A 16,385-nucleotide genomic window follows, 5' to 3' on the forward strand; every position below is an offset into this window, starting at 1 on the left:
ATACTATTAAGATGTTGCTTGTAGATTTACTTGTCTCTGGATACAGCTACTTCCAAGCGCTTTCCACAGCGCAGCAAGTAGCATTTATAATTGTTGTTCCATTTATCTACAACTTAGTGTGGCAGTTGGTTTACTCGTTTAGAAAAGACCGTGTCCCCTTAGTCTTCTACTGGATACCTTGGATCGGGTCAGCTGTTCCGTTTGGTCTGCAACCATATGTGTTTTTTGAACAGTGCAGAGAAAAGTATGGAGACGTTTTTGCGTTTGTGCTTATGGGCAGTGTTATGACTGTTTATTTAGGTCCCAAGGGCCATGAGTTTATCTTGAATGCCAAGTTGTCTGAGGTCTCTGCCGAGGAGGCGTATAAGCATTTGACGACGCCTGTGTTTGGCAAAGGTGTTATCTATGACTGTTCCAACGCGCGGTTGATGGAGCAGAAAAAGTTTGCCAAGTTTGCCTTGACCACCGACTCGTTTAGAAAGTATGTGCCTTTGATTCGAGAGGAGATCATAAAGTACTTTACCAATAACGAAGCATTTAGTCTTGACAAGAGGAGTAGCGGAGTTGCCGATGTGATGAAGACACAACCTGAGATCACGATATTCACAGCCTCGCGCTCGTTGATGGGTAAGGAGATGAGAGATAGGTTTGATGAGCTGTTTGCACAATTGTACTCCGACTTGGATAAAGGGTTTACCCCTGTGAACTTTGTATTTCCTCACTTGCCATTGCCCCATTACTGGAGAAGAGATGTTGCACAAAAGAAGATCTCTTCCACCTATATGAAGGAGATTACAAAGAGAAGAGAAACCGGTACTGTTGATGAGCACCAAGACTTGATCAGCTCATTGATGACCAAGTCGACGTATAAGGACGGAGTGCAAATGTCCGACCAGGAGATTGCTAATTTGTTGATTGGGGTATTGATGGGAGGACAGCACACAAGTGCGTCCACCTCTGCGTGGTTCTTGTTGCATCTTGGGGAGAAGCCAGAGTTGCAAGAGGAACTCTATCAAGAGATCCAAGAAGCCCTTTTAGCAAAGGGGGGCAATCTCAGCGACTTGACGTACGAGGACTTGCAGAAGATGCCGCTTGTGAATAACACCATCAAGGAAACCTTGAGAATGCACATGCCATTGCACTCGATCTTTAGAAAAGTCATGTCTCCCATGGTGGTGCCCGGAACAAAGTATGTTGTTCCCAAGGGACACCATGTATTGGTGTCTCCAGGGTATGCGCATACCAGTGAGAGGTACTACAAGAACGCATCGACATTCGACCCACACAGATGGGACGAGGCCAACATGCCTTCTAAGGATGCAGACGAGGTTGATTATGGGTTCGGTAAAGTGTCTAAAGGTGTAGGCTCTTCGTACTTGCCATTTGGTGGGGGCAGACACAGATGTATTGGAGAGCAGTTTGCATATGTGCAATTAGGAACCCTCTTGACCACTTTTGTATACCACATGAAGTGGAAGTTGAAGGGCGACCATGTGCCGGCCGTAGATTACACGAGTATGGTGACACTTCCTGAGCTGCCTGCAGAAATCCTCTGGGAAAAAAGAAAAAGAATGTAGAAAAAGAAAAATAAAAAGAAGAAGAACCATCACTCAGTATTTTTATAAATAGTTTTTAATGCACTTTGTTATCAAGGTACCAGCCTCTTCGGCGAATATCGGGCCTGGGTTCGATGTGTTGGGTGTAGCGTTGCAGCTTTATCTTACTGTAGAGGTGGACGTTGACGAGGGGAGCAAAACATCGGGGGATGTATCGGGGGATGCATCTGTGTACGGAGCGCAGCTCTCCTACACCGGAGATCTTGCCGAGAAGGTGCCTTTAGAGTGCGACAAGAACTTGATTACCAAGACGGCAATGTATGTTCTTGAGAGACATGGGGTGAGCAGGTTCCCCACGGGTACTCGAGTGAAAGTCCACAACCCGATCCCATTGGGACGAGGATTAGGATCAAGTGCCAGTGCTATTGTTGCCGGGGTGTACTTGGGCAATGTGATTGGGAAGCTAGGATTGAGCAAGAGGAGGATGTTGGACTATTGTTTGATGATCGAGAAGCATCCTGATAATGTAGCAGCAGCAATGCTTGGCGGGTTTGTTGGATCATATATAAGGGAAGAAGAAGAGAGTGAAGGCATTCCCTCGAATGTGGAGTATTTCCAGTACAACTGGAACAAGAAGATCAAGTGTATAGTGATAGTTCCCAGCTTTGAGGTGAGTACAGACAAGTCGCGAGCAGTGTTGCCCATGTCCTATTCAAGGGAAGATGTGGTTTTCAACATGCAGAGAATAGCTATTCTCACCTCTGCATTGGCACAGGACCCGCCCAACCACTCTATGATATACGAGGCAATGAAGGATAAGCTCCACCAGCCATATAGAACGGTGTTGATACCTGGGTTGGATAGAGTTTTGAAAGAGGTTGTTCCTGAAAGGTTTGAGGGGCTTTGTGGGATCTGTTTAAGTGGTGCGGGGCCAACGATCTTGTGTTTGGCAACAGACAAGTATGAGGATATTGCACAAAGTGTGGTTAAGATATTTCAAGAGGAGAATATAGAGTGCGATTGGAAAGTGCTTGAATTGGCGTATGATGGGGCGACATTATCGAGCTAGCAACACTATCGAGCGCAGCGAGATAGTGTTGCAACAGTAGATAAGCAACACTAACGAGCGCAGCGAGATAGTGTTGCAACAATAAATAGCACTATTGAGCTAACAACAATAAATAGCACTATTGAGCTAACAACAGTAAATAGAACTATTGAGCTAGCAGTAAATAACACTATTAACATTATTACCCCCGCTCCATAGTGAGCAACACTTTGTAGTCATACTTTGTAGTCATACTACTAACACTATCGAGCAGAGCGAGATAGTGTTGCTCGATAGTATTGCTCGATAGTGATGGTGAGAAAAAAAAGAAAACCAACTGTTGGTCAGTCTGCTCCACTATCTCGCTCTGCTCGATAGTGTCGTTATCATGAACACGCAGCCTGTTTTCCTCTCGCAAGTCTTAGTGAATGATTCGGACTCGTTTAGCGACTCCTTCTATGGGAAGCTATTGAGTCCTGTATTGAGCAATGCCGATTGCACATTAGCGCAGATGTGCCAGAGGATCCACGAGTCTGCACAAAAGCTACGCAGTACAGGTATATTTGAGACCATCAAGGTCCGGGTAGAGCCGGACATATCCACTTCCGTACCCTCAGTGCCTCATGGTTTTGAGTGCATTCCTGCTAAAGTGATATTTGATGTGGCCACCAAACCGGTGAAGAACAACTACATATATCTCAGATGTGATCAAGAGTATCTCAATGTGCAAGTGGGCCACGAAGCTTTCAAAGAGAATGGGGAAGAGGTATCATTAGGGGTAGACTATAACCCATACAAGCCGTATGACCGTTTATTGACACGGGTCAAGTTTGGCACGTGCTTAAAGGACCCTAGGGTCAAGATGGTGATGGATATGGCGTACAGTAATGATATGCAGTGCAAGAATCAAGCAGGGGCCACAATTGGATTACTTAGGAAAGGAATGTTGGAAGCGTTTGTTGGGATGTCGATATACCAGAGACGCTCTAGATCTCTCAAGTCTAGTATAGTGAGCAAATTGCACTGGCACAATGTAAAGTATCATGGCGACACCTTTGCAGTGGATGGGGATACCTTTGCAGTGGATGGGGACACCTTTGCAGTGGATGGGGACACCTTTGCAGTGGATGGTGTTGACGCTGTGGTGGAGTGTGAATGTGCATCTATCAAAGAGAGCAAAGTGTACGAGTTTTTCAAGCTGAGAGTTTGTATTGATGTGTATAAGACGGTTTTGGATACCACCGTGCATGTTCACGGCGAAGCTGCCGGGAAGTTCCCAGAGGAAACCTTTAAAAGAGATGGTATTGACTACAAGATTCTGGGTACCGTGTTTTCGAAAATGCCGTATTTCGGAGTTGCCAAAAAGGAGGTGCACCCACTCCGGCTTTACGGGACGACTTTAATAGACAGTAGCAATGGCCTTGGGTATGGAGTTGGGGTTCGGTACTTTCACCCGTGGGCCAGTTTTGATCTTGGTTACGTAGCCAATGCCCCTGGCGTGCACATGTCCATTTCTATAGGCGCAAAAATATAAACATAAACACCCACCTCTTCTCTTTAAAATCAATGGGCATTCAAGGGTTGTTGCCCCTTTTAAAGAGCATTTCAGAGCCATGCACTCTTGAGAAGTTCCGTGGCCAGACATTGGCCGTGGATGCGTACGGGTGGATGCACCGGTCCCTCGTGTCGTGTGCCGAGGAGCTCTATAAGGGTATACCTACACGAAAGTATATCAACTATATTCGAAAACGAGTCGAGATGCTTCAACATTTCGGGATAACCCCGTACATGGTATTTGACGGAGCAAGCTTAGCCACCAAAGCTGCCACAAACGAGTACCGGTTAAGGATGCGACAAGAAGCCAAGTTCAAGGTTGAAAGGTATTTGAGAGAAGGGAAAAAGCATTTAGCATCCAAAGAGTATGTCAAAGCCACAAGCGTCAGTTTTCAAATGGTGAAGCTGGTAATGGAAGAGATGGATGAGATGAATGTGAAGTATATAGTTGCGCCGTATGAGGCGGATCCACAAATGGTGTATTTGGAAAAGACTGGTGTTGTTGACGGGATCATTAGCGAGGACTCCGATTTGCTTGTGTTTGGGTGTAAGAGATTGATCACAAAGTTGAAGGACGATTCTAGTTGTGTAGTTGTGAACAAGAATGATTTCCACAAGGTCAAGGGGATGCCGTGTTTAGGACGGTTTTCGGAGCACCAGTTGCGGCTTGCCGCGATGATGTCCGGGTGTGATTATACCAAGGGGATTCCCGGGATAGGCTTGAAGACGGCTATTCTGTATGTGACGCGGTATACGAGCATGCGCAAAATCGCCATAGCCATGCGGTGCACCGGGCGAAAGATCCCTGAGAACTTTGAAGATGAGTTGGAAAAGGCCAATCTTGCATTTCAGTTTCAAAAAGTGTTTGATCCAAGAAGAGAGATCATGACCACGCTTAATGAGATACCGAAAGATTTAGTGGTGGATATAGAGGTTTTGGAAACGTGCTGTGGAAGAACAATCCAGGACCCGGATATGGTGAGAAAGATGTGCAATGGCAAGATCAATCCGAATGAGACAAAGAGGAAACGGTCATTATCGGAACTGGATATCGAGACGCCAAAGAGGCCGCGGCTTGTAAACTCGGCAACAGAAGTATCGCCAGCGACAAAGAAGTTGCAGAAACTCTATACGCATCTTGATATGACATTGTTAAAGTCAAGCAGGTACTTTATCATCCCGCCGTCTGTGGATTATCCGAAAGTGCGCACCGAGAGCAAGTATGATGTATGGGACTCGAGTTTGATTGAGGACTCGGAGGTACCCGAGACGTCCCCGGTGAAGGGGGGGGAGGAGAAAAAGAAGGACAACCAAGGGGTGATCCTTGATGGAGAGACCCTTGATGGAGAGACCCTTGATGGATTTGATGTTTCCAAGACAGATGACGAGATAGAGGAGTCGCCGGTGAAGAGGGAGATGAAGGTGAAGAGTTATATATTGAAGGAGTTTGCGTATAGGTACTGACCGCGACACTAGCGAGCAAAGCGAGACACTAGCGAGCAAAGCGAGCTAGTGGAGCAGACTCACTGTCATCAAAATTAAAAGCACCTAGCTTAATACAACACTATAGAGCAGAGCGAGACACTAGCTCGCTTTGCTCGCTAGTGGAGCAGACTCACTGTCATCAAAAGTAAAAGCACCTAGCTTAATACAACACTATTGAGCAGAGCGGGATAGTGTTGGTCAATAGTGTAGCTGTATAGTGTTGCTCTATAGTGTAGCTCTATAGTGTAGCTCAATAGTGGCTCTATAGTGTTGATAGCTATTTACTGTTGCGCAACACTATCTCGCTGCGCTCGATAGTGTTGCTCTGCACGATAGTGTTGCTCTGCACGATAGTGTTGCTATTGCCAACCTTGTCAATTCCCCCTGAGATGTCCCCTCTATTTTATAAACTCCCCTCACCTCATGTTCATTACATAGATGGAACAACTCTATATCCAGTACATCTGTCTCCTCCACATTCTCGCCAACTTTCACCCTTATGGCAGTACCACTCCCCTTCATGCCGAACCTGTTTATTGCGTCCGAGATGACATTTACAGGAGACAAGTTTAGGAGAATCTCTGTGTTGAAAGACTTTGTTTGCATTGAGCCGTCTAGGTAGCTTTGGAGGGACTTGTAGACACTATAAAGAAGATGCTCTTTAGACACAATATACGCCGGGTTTATATAACAAGCCTCTGGCTCGTCATAATGAGTTACCAAGGAGATTGCGATTTTGTAGTTTGGAAACTGAGGAAATATCATTGAAAGAAAAAAGTATTCCTCAAGTGTTCTTTTTTTTTTTCTGCATGAGTTCTCTTCACCCCGAAGCGATTCTCCAGCTGTCAGCACGAGGCACGAAACTTTACTCCACGTTGAGCACGGCGCCGAATGGGACGACCGTGCGATGGCACGAGTCGACATTGGGTACAGTAGAGCAGATTCTTGTTGAGAACTGGCAAACGCCAGTGGAGGACGGCATGAAAAGTACACGAGCCGGACTATTCTGTTGGGCAACAAACGAGACCGAGCCTATGCCCAATACAGAGAAGAGGATAATCCAGAGTCTTGGGCTATCATTTAGGAGCGGGGAGGCCACCTTGACCAGGATCGCAGAGACCGAGTCTAACAAGTTTGTACAAGAGAGAATAAATAGGGAGAAGCATAGAGAAATTAGCTTGATTGATATATAATCGAAAAAAAAAAAAACATCAATACTCTACCTCTCCTCTCTACTTCTCTTCTCTATTCTTTTTATGAAACGGCTTTATAGTCCTGTGGTGACACATTTGAGTAATGGCATTAGAGTGGTTACCGACTCTACGCCGGGCCATTTTTCAGCGCTAGGTGCATACATTGATGGCGGGTCGAGGTATGAAACCTCTTCGACGTTAGGGCTTAGCCATATCCACGACCGGCTTGCCTTCAAATCGACGAGAAACTATTCTGGAGTCGAGATGATGGAGCAGTTGCAGAAGCTCGGAGGCAACTATATGAGTTGTGCGCAACGAGAGTCGATGATCTACCAAGCAAGTGTTTTCAACAAGGATGTGGAGAGTATGATGGATATGCTTGCAGAGACTATCCAGAACCCGCGCTTTACCGAGAGAGAGTTTTTGGAAGCGTTGCAAACTGCGGATTACGAGGTGCAAGAGTTGGAGTATAAGCCGCAGATCTTGCTTTCGGAGAAGTTGCACGAGGCTGCATATAAGGGCGGTTTAGGGAACTCTCTATTCATCAAGAGAGAAAGAATTCCAGACCTAAGGAGAAGTGATGTTGTGGAGTACCATAGAGAGTTTTTCCAGCCAAGCAATATAGTGGTGGCGATGGTGGGTGTACCAGAGGAGAAAGCCATCAGGATGGTGGAGGAAAAGTTCAATGGATCTCCATCAGGCAAGGCCAGGGAACGAGTTGGTTCTTATATTGGGGGAGAGGTGTGTGTCCCCCACCAAGTGCCGCTTTATGCCAACCAGCCCGAGCTTTACCACATGCAAGTTGCATTTCAGACCACGGGGTTATTGGATGACGATTTGTATGCGTTAGCGACATTACAGAAACTTCTTGGTGGCGGGTCCTCGTTCAGTGCCGGGGGTCCAGGGAAAGGGATGTTTCTGAGACTTTACACAAACGTGTTGAACCGGTGTCATTATGTCGAGAGCTGTGTTTGTTTCAACCATTCGTATATAGACAGTGGCCTCTTTGGGATATCGTTGAGTGTGGAGCCTGAAGCCGGAGGCATTGCCGGGGAGATTATTGGGCAAGAGCTAGTCAAGTTAGTGGAGGGGGAGATTGGGGAGGAGGAGGTGCAGCGAGCCAAGAACCAGCTCAAGAGTTCAGTGTTGATGAATATGGAGAGCAAATTGGCGCGGTTAGAGGATTTGGGTCGGCAGGTGCAGTGTCAAGGGAAGGTGACGAGTATAGATGAGATGATAGGTAAGATTGAGGGGATGAGAGTGGCTGATTTGAGGGGAGTAGCCGAGAAGGTTTTAAAGGGGAGACCATCGATTGCTATGCAAGGGAGGAGGAACCAGTTTGGGGATGTAAGGGGGGTGCTTAGGAAAATGGGGTTAGGGACTACACTATCGAGCGACACTATCGAGTGAAACGAGATAGTGGAGCAAGACTAGACGAGTGAAACGACACTATCGAGTGAAACGAGATAGTGGAGGTGAGACTAGACAAGTGAGACTAGACAAGTGAGACTAGACGAGAGAGACTAGACTCGTTTACTCGTCTAGTCGATAGTAGATAGATGTGAGCGGGATAGTGTATAACAATATAGTCTAACGAGTCTAACAATATAGTATAATGAGCCTACAAAGCTACTCTAACGAGTCTACCGATCTAATCTAACGAGACTAGCAAGTTTACAGAGATAGTGAGTGCTGCTCGAATGGAGTGAGAAAGTGCTGATGACAGTTAGTAAGTGCTGCTCGATAGTGAAGTGAGAAAGTGCTGATAACAGCTAGTAAGTGCTGCTCCACTATGTCACTCGATAGTGTTGATGACAGTTAGTAAGTGCTGCTGGATAGTGGAGTGATAAAGTGTTGATGACAGCTAGTAAGTGCTGCTCCACTATCTCGCTTCGCTCGATAGTGTCACTCGATAGTGGAGTGGAGAGTGTCTCTCTCCAACCTCAACACAGCCTCTTTCAACTGATTATTTTCCTCTCTTAACCCCTTCATCTCCAACTCCCTCTCCAGACTCTCCAAATGCATCATCTCTATACTACTTTTATAATGGTTGATTTTATTCTGAAAGTCAAAGTTTTCATCATTGTACCGTTTGCTCAATTGAGTTTCTGACGCCACACGCGACTCCAACTGTTTGACGTGTCTTTGGAGGGCGCTGATTGTCACTTCGCAATCGTGTTTCTCCTGTACCGCCAGCGCCAACTCATTTGAGAGCGACTTGTTTCTGGATTCCAAGTAGTTGATTTGTTTGTTGCTATAGAGTTTGTATTCTAGGTCCTTTACTTTTGAGTGTAGTTCCGTATTGATTTTTTTGAGGTGGTAGTTTTCCTCATTGGCTAGGAGGAGATTGTTGCGGATCTTTTGTTGTTCTTTAAAGTCTGAGGAGGATGCTTTTTGGGATTGGCCTAGTTCTTGTTTGACGGCCTCGGCCTCTTCTTTTTGATTGGCAAGGTGTGTTTTTAGAAAGGAGAGCTCTGACTGGAGGAGCTGGATACTGAGGTCTTTCTCGTGAATGGCGGAGACACCTTGAGAAAGCTCTGTTTTGAGCGAGTCAATCTCAAAAAGACAAGACTCTAGACGAGCAGTAAGGCTTTGTGTTTGTTCCTTTAGTAGTGATGCCTCCTTTTCCATATTGTTTATCCTGCGTTCATCTTCTATAGTCTTTGCCTCGAGAGATTTATTCATCTCCATCGACTTGTTGAGCCTGTGCTCTAGCTGCTCTTGGCGCAAGGCCATCTCCTCCATCTCCTTTTCACACCTACTCTTTTCCAGTAGAGCTTCTTCAACCTCTATTTTCAATTGCTTATTCTCCTTTATCAAAATGGTTTCTCTTTCCACCCTTTTATTAAAGTCTATACTCAACTTGCGCATCTCCTCCCTCAACATTTCATACGACTGTTTGTTCTCATAGTTCTGCACATGGTACGAGAGTTCTTCCTCCAAATCAGTAACTTTTTGCTTATAAAAAGCTTCCTTTTTATCAAACTCCAAAACCCTTGTTTCCAACTGCTCCCTTTTGGATAGTTGTTCTCTGAACATGATTTGGGAGGCCCGTGCCTCCTCCTTTGCCAAGAGCAAGCTGGACTTTATCTCCTCCATCTCTTTTTGCGCAAGCTGCTCGTGCTTTTTGGCAAGTGCCACTGCAGACTCGGCCAACTCCAACTTTTTGAAATACTCCTCTGCCCTCTTTTTGTAAAGCTCGTTGGTGTCCACTAGATCTTTGTTCTTGGAGAGTGCACTGTCGTACTTGACTTTGAGTGTAGCCATTTCCAGCTCGTACTTGTCCATTGCACTTTTGGACTTTTGTTGTTTGACTTGGTAGAGTTCGTCCTCAGACTCTCTAAGCAAAGCCTTTAATCGCAAGATCTCTGTTTTGGACGTGCCAAGCTCTTCGCGAGTGCATTTAAGTGTTTTGTTTGTATCTTGGTAGATCTGGACAAACTCAGGACTCACGCCTCTGAATATGAGGTCTGTTCCTATCAAGTTGGCCAATTTCTCTTCTAGCTGAGAAACTCTTGCTTGTGACTGTTTTAGTTTGAGCTCTGTGTCTGTGGAGTGGTTGAGGCCTCGAGAGGATTGGAGTTTGTTTAGTTTTTTCTGGAGTTCGATGGCGTAGTTTTCGGCGCGGAGGTAGTTGGCTCGGAGGAGTTCCATAGAAGGAGATAAAGGCGTAGCCGAAGGCGGAGCCTTTATCTCCAGCAAGGGGGAAGGAGCTGCAGCTGGAAGCAGAGCGCTCACCTTTTCAAGTGGAGCCTTTGGCTCCACCTCCCCTAACCTAATATACAACCTCACCCACAGACTCTGAGTCTGGATCACCTTAGAAATCACCTTAGCCGCATTCATCTCCCTCACTCTACCCACCATATCTCTCCTAAAAGCATTACCCCGAACTTTCCCCTGCAACCTCGTCACTACCCCCTTAATCCAATCCTCCCTCATCAGCTCCAACTGCGCTAGGATGGCATTTTTAAAAAAGATCTTTGTAATGCCCACTTTATAAGTGCCCTCATCCAAGTGCGAAAGCACCTTTCTACACTTTGCCTTTAAAGGAGCATCTCCCTCACACAAGACCCAGTACCTCAGATAGAACTCGTCAAAGGTGAGTTTGTTCGGGTACCCAGCACGAGTGATCCGTATCCCTTCAAGGACCCCATTACATCTCAACTGGTTGAGAACAAGGCGTTTATCAAAGATACCAGGTTTTTTTTGCAAGTTTGGAAGAATGCACCTGACAAAGTGAGGTTCTGTTTGTTGCAACTCCACCATCAACTCTTGTAGTTGCTCCTTATGTTTTTGAGAAGAAAACCTATACTTTGTAGTTGTTTTGGAAAAGAGGCTTGCCATTAATGGGCTGGACGAGGTGGCCATGAGCTGGAGAAGGGTTTCGTTTATGGGGTCGGTATTTTTCTGCACCCAGCCATGCGAAGTATACTCCACACTGCCTGCATAGTGTTGGATGATGAACCCATTATGCAACTTGTTGTGTATCAACTTGTCACTAGAGAGCAGGTTCAACCTGTTGATGAACAGCTCGTCAGAGGAGTTGGGCATGATACATTCCTCATCTAGTAGTTTGAAGATCCCCATGGGTGACTTTGATTCAAGAAGGTCTATAGTTGGTTGCAAATCCTTGCCAAAATCTATAAATTGCCATTCAATGTTTTCTCGGATATACTCATTCTGTTCATTGATGAAGGAGTGGTGGTTGAAGAACTGTTGGAGCTTTTCGTTTGTATAGTTGATGCACAACTGTTCAAACGAGTTGATGTCGAAGATCTCAAACCCGGCAATGTCCAACACTCCTATAAACGGCCCGCTCGTGTGGCTGCTCTCTAGGCTGATATTGATCTTGTCAATAATGTACTGGAAGAGGTTCTCGTAAAGGTGTTTGGCAAATGCATCAATGGCCGATTTCACTTCGGGCGGACGCCGTGAAATGGTCACCATCTCTCTGCCTGCTCTCACCTTGGGCGAAAGGAAACTCTCTTTGAGTGAGGAAAGAGGTACTTGTAGCAACTGCGCTATAATGGGGAGCTCCTTCTCACTAATGTTGGCCTTTTCCGAGGTCATGGAGGAGAAGGTGATGTTCCCGAGATGGAGAATCGCTCCTAGAATGGTAAAGATAAAGTGCACCTCCTCCTTGGTGAAGCCGACTATATCAAACGCTTGCATCAAATGGTGGTACTCCTTGAGATCGTCTATGGGGGTATCACCTTCAGGAGAGAGGTATTGGTACGTCTCCTCTTTATCCAACGAAAGAGCACCCAAATCATATCCCTTTAGAAGTTGATAAAACACATGGTAATTCCGCTCCTCCTTTCTCTGACTAACGACCCTCGACTTTTCCAACAAGTAATAGTCGATGTTGCCTCCTGTTAGCTTGCCGCCACTAAAGTAGATCTTTATAAACTTGCCGAACCTCGAAGAGTTGTTATTTTTGATTGTTTTTGCATTCCCGAAACTTTCTAGGATCGGGTTGGCCTGGAGAATGCGGTCATGGATATTGCCCAGGAGATGCGTGTTGGAGATGTACTGGATAACCTTTTTGGTATTTTCTGTTTTCCCGGCGCCCGACTCGCCCGTGACCAAAATGCTCTGGTTGGTGTTGTTGCTTAATAGCTTCCTATACGTTTGTTCTGCTATGCTAAAGATATGGGGTTTGGAACTATTGATCTGCTGCGGCAACTCTTTATACGGGTTGATGGCGACTAGAAACAACCCGGAATACGTATACACAAGGTCGTCGTTATACCTGAGGAGCAAGTTGTGCACTACAGACGGCTCGTTCAAGTGCGTGAGCTCGGCCATATCCTCGCACTTGTCGAACTTGGCGGGATTGCACTCATAGACAGAGTCGAGCGGGAACTCTAGAGGGGTAGAGTCCACAGTGACGCGCACCAGGCTAGTAAGGTACTCGATCACCTCCCCTTTGCAGTAGTGGTCATGATACGGCACCCAAAGTGACATCAAGGTAGGGAAAGAAGTAGGGAAAGGAAGAAGAAAGAAGAAAGAAGAAACAAGGTAAACAATGTGAATAAGGTAAATATGGTAAACAAGGTAGTGCCTTCTTTTTTCTATTTACTTTTGAAGAGCTACCAACGCTCTAGCGTGGATACTCTCGACTCACTACTCCACTAGCGAGCAAAGCGAGCTAGTGTCACTACTCGCTAGTGTCGCTACTCTCTGCCTATTACATACTGCTCACTGCTCACTACTCACTACCCTTTACATACTGCTCCACTAGCTCGCTTTGCTCGCTAGTGTCGCTAGTCGCTAGTATCGCTTTACATACTGCTCCACTAGTTCGCTTTGCTCACTAGTGTCGCCACTAGCTCGCTTTGCTCACTAGTGTCGCCACTAGCTCGCTCCGCTCGCTAGTGTCGCTTCGCTCACTAGTGTCGCTGTCCACGCTGTAACTACTAAACAACGAGTGAGGGCTGGAGTAGACACTCTGCTCCTGGAGTAGGGTATCTGCATAGTGGAGCATATCTGTATTCTCATTGATCAACTCTATGATATAGGAATGTTTTGAGTGGAACTTTCGTATGATGTGGATGACACTTGTGTACTTGCGCGTGAGCACATCTGTCACTTTTGTGAGCAGGAGGATGAACTGGATACATATTTTGCGCGTCGTTTGGTCTAGCCGTCTGGGTGCAGGCCGGTCGGCCATTGAGCAGGCTAGGAGGTGGGCGGTGGTGGCCACCTTGCTTGTCGGCACCGACAAGTAGAACCGATCGTATAAGGACAACTCGCAAAGGAAGCGTGCGAGTGTGAGGACCTGTTTTTCTGGTGCGCTCAATTGTAAACACTCTTCCAAGGTGGGGTGGGCAATGGCCCATTGGAGGGTGCTGAGGATATGCATTTCCATCTGCACAAACATCTCCTCGTCATAAGCGTGCCGGCACATGATACACAACTCCTTGAGGGTGGGCACTCGTGATTTCTTGTCTTCGTATTTGCCTGCAATCCATAAAGCCGTGCATCCTACGAGCTGGTAGTGTCTTTTGAAAACAATGCGTTTGGCACAGTACCGGTCGATGATGTTGATGCAGAGAAAGAGTGTTTGTGGCTGTAGTTTGAACGAGGAGTGGAGCTCTATAAGGAAGTCGAGGAGAAACGGCCGCATGAACCATTGGATCTCGGGCTGCAAGTCGATCATCGCGGGGTTGACTGAGGAGGATACCTCGAGACGGGAAAGCGTATCGAGGTAGTCGCTAAAGTACTCAGAGATCATGAGGAGGAGGAGACAGCTGGTGGGAGAGGAGCTGAGGGAGGAGACAGCTGAGAGAGAGAGGAGAGAGAGAGCTGGGGTGGTGGTTTATATACAATGAATTAATCCGCTTTGGGACATACACAAAGCGCGAAAGGGTCAAACGCGAAAACAACAAAAAGAATCAGAAACAAAAAGCACCAAAAAGAATCAGAAACAAAAATTAATAAAAAGCACCAAAATTAATAAAAGCACCAAAATTAATAAAAAGCACCAAAATTAATAAAAAGCACCAAAATTAATAAAAAGCACCAAAATAGTTCTTTTCAAGTAATCACCAAAATAATTCTTTTCAAGTATCACCAAAATAGTTCTTTTCAAGTATCACCAAAAATTAATTACCAAAACAATTCTCAAGTATCACCAACAATTCTTTAATCACTATTAGTCTTCTCTTTAATCACTCTTAGTTTCCTCTTCTTTTTACTTCCTCTTTATAGTTTCATCTACGGATAAGATCACTGTAGCCGCCTCTGTGGCCGAGTCTATAGCGTTGATCTTGACTAGAGAGGGCTCCCAGATATGCCCTCTCATATTATCTGCTATAGACTCTGTTTCAAAGTCGATGCCCATCCAGAGCTCGCCCTTTGCATGGGCGCTTCTCAATTTGTTCAACAACTCTATAGCGTCCAACCCGCCGTTTTCACAGAGCTGTCTTGGAATGACCTCAAGCGCGCGTGCAAACGCGCCGATGATGAGCTGCTGCTTGCCAGCAATTGTTTTCGAGTACTCTCTAAGGTGTTTCGAGAGCTCCATTTCAATGGCGCCGCCGCCGGCAACTATATGGTGGTGGGTCTTGGCCCGTTTCACCACCATGATTGCATCGTGGAGAGACCTCTCCACCTCTGCAATCACCTGTTCTGCGCCGCCGCGGAGAATCAAGGTGGACGCCATATGCGGGGTGCCAGTAAACAAGTTGTACCTCTCACTGCCGATCTGCACCTCCTCAAACTTGGCACACGTGCCAAGTGTGAAATCGCTGCACACACTGTGCACCGTGCCATCTATAGCCTTGGATAACCTGAGGAGGTCCTCTTTGGCGACTCTTCCTGCGCAAAAGATATTTCTATCTGCAAAGTATTGAGTGGCCAAGTCGCCAATGGGCTGCATGGAGAGCACGATATTTGCGCCCAGGGCGCAGATATGGTGCAATTTTGTCAATACAATCTGCCACTCTGCATCCACAATAGACTGGTACTCATAGACCTTGCTCACACGCACCTCTGCGTTATCGCGCTCCTGCTTCAACTCAAGCTCGATATCAAGCAAGAGGATCTTTGGGTTGAGAAACAGTTTCGGCTGTTGCTCGAACCCGGCATACGAAAAGGTCTTTTTGAAAGCAATGCCTGGGATGAAGAGACTATCTTGTAAGGCGCCGCCGCTAACCTTTTTGATGGCATAGTCGCCGCTGGCCACAGCGTCGACGGCCATCTTTGTGAAGAACGGCGAGTTGCAGAACTTGGACGACATGGCCGTGGATGCACATTTCTCAAGTGATGAGGCATCGCCATGGATAGTGATGGAGAGCTCTTTAATCTTTTCTCGGCAGAGTGCAGCGGCCACTCTGTAGCCCTTGGCAATCACGGTTGTGCTGACGCCCTCCTCGATAAACGCCTTGGCCTCTTTGAGCAACTCTCCTGCAAGGATGGTGACGGACGTAGTGCCGTCGCCCACCTCTGCGTCTTGTGCTCTGGAGATATCCACCAAGAGCTGGGCCGCGGGGTGCACGACATCGAGCAATTTCAAGATCGTGGCGCCGTCGTTGGAAATAGTGGTTTTGTCGGAGACTATGAGGATGTCCAGGCCCAAGGGGCCTAGTGTAGGCTTTAACGTGTCCTGGATGGCGAGACACGCATTGATGTTGGAGATGGTCTGGCCCTTGCCTTGGGAAGTGTCTGTGTCCTGGAGGACAATAATAGGGGGGGGCATAGAAAAGGAGGAGTGGTGAGAAGAGGGAGAAGAGAAGGGAGAAGAGAGAAGGGAAGAGAAAAGAGAGGGAAGAGAGAGAAGAGAGAGAGAAGAGAGAAGAAGCACAGTAGTCTTTTTTCCTTTCTTTTCTTTTCTTTTCTCAATTTTGAAAATTGAAAATTTTCAATTTTCAATTTCCAAGTGATAGGTAGAGGCGATTCCATGAGCAAGTACATTTCCGAGGTGAGTCTCTCGACGAGACGGGCTATGCGCAAGATCCAGCAAGGGAGGGCGCGGCCCAGTATAATGTACCAGTTCGACACGCTCGTTGAGATGAGCGACGGGTCAGTAGTGAAGAGGCGGTCGCA

At 46.5% G+C, this 16,385-nt stretch overlaps 3 protein-coding genes across 3 annotated transcripts; 2 read left to right on the plus strand and 1 right to left on the minus strand. All coding sequences in view use genetic code 12, as the record gives it.

The window, feature by feature from the left end:
- Positions 1 to 11: 11 nt before the first annotated feature.
- KGF56_002327 (ERG11) lies at positions 12 to 5,792 on the plus strand (the record flags this gene model as incomplete). Its single annotated transcript, XM_049323544.1, has 5 exons — positions 12 to 1,515; positions 1,730 to 2,536; positions 3,030 to 4,029; positions 4,125 to 5,580; positions 5,655 to 5,792. The coding sequence occupies 5 exons, from the start codon at positions 12 to 14 to the stop codon at positions 5,790 to 5,792; spliced, it is 4,905 nt and encodes a 1,634-aa protein (XP_049180656.1).
- A 1,107-nt stretch (positions 5,793 to 6,899) lies between these two features.
- On the plus strand, positions 6,900 to 8,068 carry MAS2 (mitochondrial-processing protease subunit alpha; the record flags this gene model as incomplete). The annotated part of the gene is made up of 2 exons (XM_049323545.1): positions 6,900 to 7,803; positions 7,893 to 8,068. The coding sequence occupies 2 exons, from the start codon at positions 6,900 to 6,902 to the stop codon at positions 8,066 to 8,068; spliced, it is 1,080 nt and encodes a 359-aa protein (XP_049180657.1).
- Positions 8,069 to 8,741: 673 nt separating this feature from the next.
- On the minus strand, positions 8,742 to 15,965 carry MYO1 (myosin 1; the record flags this gene model as incomplete). The annotated part of the gene is made up of 8 exons (XM_049323546.1): positions 8,742 to 9,241; positions 9,416 to 10,529; positions 10,629 to 12,588; positions 13,070 to 13,093; positions 13,458 to 13,478; positions 13,852 to 13,934; positions 14,614 to 15,896; positions 15,962 to 15,965. The coding sequence occupies 8 exons, from the start codon at positions 15,963 to 15,965 to the stop codon at positions 8,742 to 8,744; spliced, it is 4,989 nt and encodes a 1,662-aa protein (XP_049180658.1).
- Between the last annotated feature and the right edge of the window lie 420 nt (positions 15,966 to 16,385).

The sequence above is a fragment of the Candida oxycetoniae genome (genome assembly GCF_023343755.2).
Source record: "Candida oxycetoniae strain CBS 10844 chromosome Unknown scaffold40, whole genome shotgun sequence".
Taxonomy (NCBI): domain Eukaryota; kingdom Fungi; phylum Ascomycota; class Pichiomycetes; order Serinales; family Debaryomycetaceae; genus Lodderomyces; species Lodderomyces oxycetoniae.